Source organism: Coregonus lavaretus (genome assembly GCF_964263955.1).
Source record: "Coregonus lavaretus genome assembly, contig: HAP1_SCAFFOLD_725, whole genome shotgun sequence".
NCBI classification, from domain to species: domain Eukaryota; kingdom Metazoa; phylum Chordata; class Actinopteri; order Salmoniformes; family Salmonidae; genus Coregonus; species Coregonus lavaretus.
This window is the reverse complement of record NW_028162863.1, coordinates 10,001-14,804: the sequence shown is the minus strand read 5'-3', so window position 1 is coordinate 14,804 and position 4,804 is coordinate 10,001. Positions and strand designations below refer to the sequence as shown.

General features: G+C 38.8%; 1 protein-coding gene across 2 annotated transcripts; it reads left to right on the top strand.

The window, feature by feature from the left end:
- The first annotated feature begins 2,345 nt into the window (after positions 1–2,345).
- LOC311118766 (uncharacterized protein) lies at positions 2,346–4,509 on the top strand. Of its 2 annotated transcripts, none has more exons than XM_084193546.1 (4): positions 2,346–2,676; positions 2,795–2,851; positions 3,154–3,450; positions 3,589–4,509. In XM_084193546.1, the coding sequence occupies exons 1-4, from the start codon at positions 2,499–2,501 to the stop codon at positions 3,801–3,803; spliced, it is 747 nt and encodes a 248-aa protein (XP_084049672.1). In that variant the 5' UTR covers positions 2,346–2,498; the 3' UTR covers positions 3,804–4,509. The 2 variants fall into 2 exon arrangements, with proteins under 2 accessions (XP_084049672.1, XP_084049671.1); XM_084193545.1 differs by having other exon boundaries at positions 2,792–2,851.
- Positions 4,510–4,804: the final 295 nt, after the last annotated feature.

Genomic DNA, 4,804 nt, shown 5'->3' with positions numbered 1-4,804 from the left:
ATGACGTCCCGATATGGTATGACCCAACCAGAGTAGAGTGTGTGTGTTACACGGTCCTCATATTGTTGGTTAGCAGATATTGTACAGTTTTAACCATTTCTATAGAGTCTTGCTTGAAAACCCCAGATCCACATATTAATTTTTTCATTTATAGGTCATCTATAAAACAGTATTGTCAATTTCTTAACCCAAATTATTTTCACATACAGTATAATGTATAATATCCTAATTTACTGTTACGGTACTGTGTTATTAAAAACAAATATTTATTCTTCATAATTTCATTCAAGGCAAGCAAGTCCAGTGGAATTGTACCCTTCCAGTGTCCTACTGCAAAGCAGGTAAGAAAGCTGCATTCTTGTCATTAGATAAAATAGTTCATGTTCTTTGTTAACACATTGTGGTATTTTTGATGTGAGGAAACATTGTAGAAATTTGTACAGCTTAGAAAAAGCCGCCATCTGCAAAATCTGAGGCGCCGCATGATCGTTGTGAGGATCGTTATGAGAAGAGATAGCTGAGAGACAGAGGTCTTTCAATCAGTTTACTAGAATACATTTTTCTGTGAGTATGTAGGTGTTATGCACAATGTGATGGTACTGTAGGGAGTATGATACCCTATGTATTAATACATGTATAAAGTTATTGACAGAATTAGATGCTTTTTTTTCTTTTTTTTCAGACCTTGATGAATCTTCGGATGCTGCAGACTATCTTCCAGACTCATGTGGCAATTCCTCGGATGCTTCTATTATAAGTACTACAAGTTCTTGTAGTAAGGAATATAAAACCACAGAAAAGAATCTCCACCACAAATTGTCAGAGAACAAACCATTAGGGAATGTTACAGCACACAGTGGGGATAGTACCACCAGTTCAGAGAAGCCAAGAACATTAAGTTATTCAAAGATGCGCAGCAATCCTTGTACTTCAGTAATAAGCTGCAGTGCCAATTCATCAGAGAACACATCACACCAGAAAAGCTCCATAAATGTCACACCTTTGTCAATAACAGCAAAAGGAAGCAAGTACAACAAGAAGCAATTTTGTCTTTATTGTAAAAAGGCCATTTATAAATTGGCAAGACACCTCGAATCCATCCACAGTGAAAAGCCTGATGTTGCAATGGCTTTCAGTTTTAATAAAGGATCCTGCAAAAGAAGAGAGTTGTTACGCTCTCTTAAGAAGAGATGAAACTTTGACCATAATACTGAAGTGGCAAGCTGTGGCACTGGAGAGATGGTTGCCTGTAAAAGACCTAGTAATGCAAAACCATCTGATGACTACCGTGACTGCAAATTTTGCGAAGGACTGTATGCAAGAAATTCCCTATGGAGACATGTGAGAAACTGCCCGAAGAAGTCTGTTGAGGGAGAGCCTCAAGTTGGGCGAAAACGGATTCAACTGCACTTACCAAGACCTGACTCAGTTAAGGAAACTGTTTGGAAGATTGCTTGTGAAATGAACCAGGATGACGTTTCCTCGGTTGTAAGGAGTGAAACTGAATTCCTTTGTATCGGCGAGTCACTGTTGAATTCCAGGAAACCATATGAGAGAAGGAATGACTACATACGCCAAAAAATTTGAGTGATGGCAAGACTATTGATAACGGCAAGGGCTATAACACCTTTGAAGAGCACCGAAGTCCTTGTTATGCCCTGTAACTTTCCCCATGTGATACAGGCAGTAAGATATGTTGCTGGTTATGATGTTGAAAGCAACTCGTATAAAATCCCATCATTGGCTTTGAAATTGGGACACAGTTTAGCCAAAGTTGCAGGCATTATTCAATGCAATGCCATCACTGCAAATCGCCCTGCTGTTGCAGAGTCTGCAAAGCAATTTGCCACTTTACATCAGAAAAAGTGGACAGAGTCCATTTCAGCTGCCGCATTGGGTACACTTCAACAAGCCAAATGGAATAAACCACAGGTTTGACCCTTTATAGAGGATGTGTCGGTGCTGCACACGTTTCTTGCTACTGAGCGTGCTAAGTGTATGAAGGACCTTGAGGAAGAACCCAACAGCAAAAGCTTTGGAAATCTTCCTAAAGTGACTTTGATGCAGGTAGTACTATTTAACAGAAGGAGGGAAGGGGAAGTTTCAAAAATGGAGCTTCAGTCTTTCACATCCAGGGATCTTACGGAGCTGAATCCAGACATTGTGAGGGGCCTTACTGACTTCGAGAGGAAGCTTGCAGAGCACTTTGAGAGAGTTGAGATTCGAGGTAAAAGGTCAAGAAAGGTTCCAGTGCTTCTAACCCCTGACATGATCACTGCTATGGACCTCCTCATGAAAAGCAGAAAAGAGTGTCAAGTCCACAAAGAAAATTTGTACATGTTTACACGGCCAGGTGTCCTTTCCCATTACAGAGGCTCCGACTGCTTTCGCAAGTATTCAAACAATGTGGTGCAAAGAACCCAGAGGCACTCACCTCAACAAGATTGCGGAAACAAGTCGCCACTTTGTCCACACTACTAAACCTCAAAGAAAATGAAATGGATCAACTTGCCACCTTTCTAGGACATGACATCCGTGTCCATAGAGAATTCTATCGGCTTCCAGAGAGTACCCTGCAGCTCGCAAAAGTCAGCAAACTGTTGATAGCAATCGAAAAAGGAAGACTGCCTTACCTGCAGGGGAAAGGGCTGGATGACATTGAGGTCAATCCTGAAGGTAAAATTTTGTTTGAAATATAGTTTTTAGCCACTTCAAATATAACTATTATAAGTGTTGTTAGTCCTTAATTTAAATAATTGGCCGTAAATGTTTTTTACCCAACCATATGAAGTAGAAATGAGTGATGATGATTCCAGTGAAGAAACCATTGCTGACCTACATCAATGCAAAGGTATCCTGACTTGTATATATGTGGTAATATCTTTAAGTTATGTCACATAAATGCACATTTCTGTGGGGATTATCGAAATAATCCTCTATCTGTTTTTTAACAATCACATTGGTGGTGATAAGTAATTCCACATTTATGGATTTGCAATCAGTTTATGTTTATATCTCAAATATCAGTTAATATCTAATGTAGAATTGCATATTGCCTGACATTGAGGTTGTTTACAGTGAATAATACAAGCAAGCAAACGTATTGTCATGAAGCTCATAGAACATAATCACATTCATTATTACTTTGCAAAGGCTCAACAACAGAGACTTCTAGGGACCAGACACTTCTGAGGCAAACACCAGAGTCAACCACCCTGGACAACATGGAGGGCACTTCTGAGTCAACCACCCTGGACAACATGGAGGGCAGTTCTGAGTCAACCACCCTGGACAACATGGAGGGCACTTCTGAGTCAACCACCCTGGACAACATGAAGGGCACTCCTGAGTCAACCACCTTGGATAACGTACACATGAGCAACACACAACCAAGACATGGTAAAATAGTCACATCCCAAGCATCCTCAAAGTGCTCCAAAGGAAAGCAAGGTTAGTAAGCATTTTGTATTCACATGTATTGATAACATCATATAACTACTAACTAGAATCCTTTGTATCATATCCTGCATTTGTCACTTTAGCAGAGCTCATTGTTAATCAGTTGTATTTTGTTTCCATTTATGAAAGCTGTGAAGGTGAGAAGCAAGTGGACAGGTGATGAAGTGAAAGCTGTTGAGCGGCATTTGCTTAATTTCATAACAAGCTGCAGAATACCAGGTAAAAAGGACTGTGACTCCTGCCTCCAAGCAGAGCCAGTAGCTCTGAAAGACAGAGACTGGGTTGCTATCAAATACTACATCCACAACAGAAATGTAGCATTAAAAAGGAAGATGAATAGATAGAACTAGAGCATGCCAACTGTAGCTCAGGTACCATTCAATTCCAATTTCAATCAGCTTCTCCTCAGATAGTGTTAATATCTGTGGGTTTCATGTTCATATTATTTTATTTTCCTTAAATGATTTATATTGTTGGTTCTTGTACAAACATGCCACATAGGCTCGACTGTAGATCCCACATGTTTGTATGTTTATGTATAATTGAGGGCTATTAATGAGCATATGTTTGCTACTTATGGTCAAATTTTTTTGGGATAACAGTTGATGATATATGTTAATACTCTGCTCTCATTGACAGGGAAAAGAGATAAACAGTACTTAAAGGGATTGTTATTGTTCCTAAGTTTTCAGAAGCACTTTGTTCTTAACCACAAGTTGTTGAATGTGGCAAGGTGTTTAAATTACTGTTAAACTATTACCATTTCAATGGGTGCTTGTAACAGGCCTTGTGTATGGTAACTTGCACTATGTAACTATGATGTAAATCCCTATGTTATTTAGACAGGTTAGCTGAATGTACACTGTCATGTTTCATAGAAGCTGGATGCTTTAATAGAGAGTTTCTCATTCATTTCAAACATGCCATTTCTACTGCCTTGTGCATAGCAGGGAAGGAGGCAAAGTGTAGGTGGTCTATTCTGGGTGTTCAATTGATTTGTTAATTTGCATATTTTCGCTGGCACTCAATAAAAGTAAGGCATAAAGTGTTCCCTCTTTTTTTACATGAATATTGACTGCAAATTTATTGTTATAAATAACAATAATACGACTTAAACAGTAGACTGAGAATATATTATATTTATGAGCTATGTGAACATGGATAGGCATTTCTGTTGAAGGTTACCTATCTGGTGAGCATGATTATTATAATAATTTTTTTAAAGCTTTAGTTAAGTATTGTACACCTATGATTCTTATGCAGACATTTCAACATGTAACCGGAACCACGTTCAAATACAGACCCTATTTACAGGTTCTTCATAAGTCACATAAACCTGAAAATC

What these genes read in the sequence shown, in the direction of transcription:
- LOC311118766 (XM_084193545.1), top strand. Translation starts at nt 2,499, where the DNA reads ATGGATCAACTTGCCACCTTTCTAGGACATGACATCCGTGTCCATAGA. An exon ending in TGACCTACATCAATGCAAAG is followed by an intron (nt 2,852 to 3,153) that starts GTATCCTGACTT and finishes TACTTTGCAAAG; the next exon opens with GCTCAACAACAGAGACTTCT. An exon ending in GTGCTCCAAAGGAAAGCAAG is followed by an intron (nt 3,451 to 3,588) that starts GTTAGTAAGCAT and finishes CATTTATGAAAG; the next exon opens with CTGTGAAGGTGAGAAGCAAG.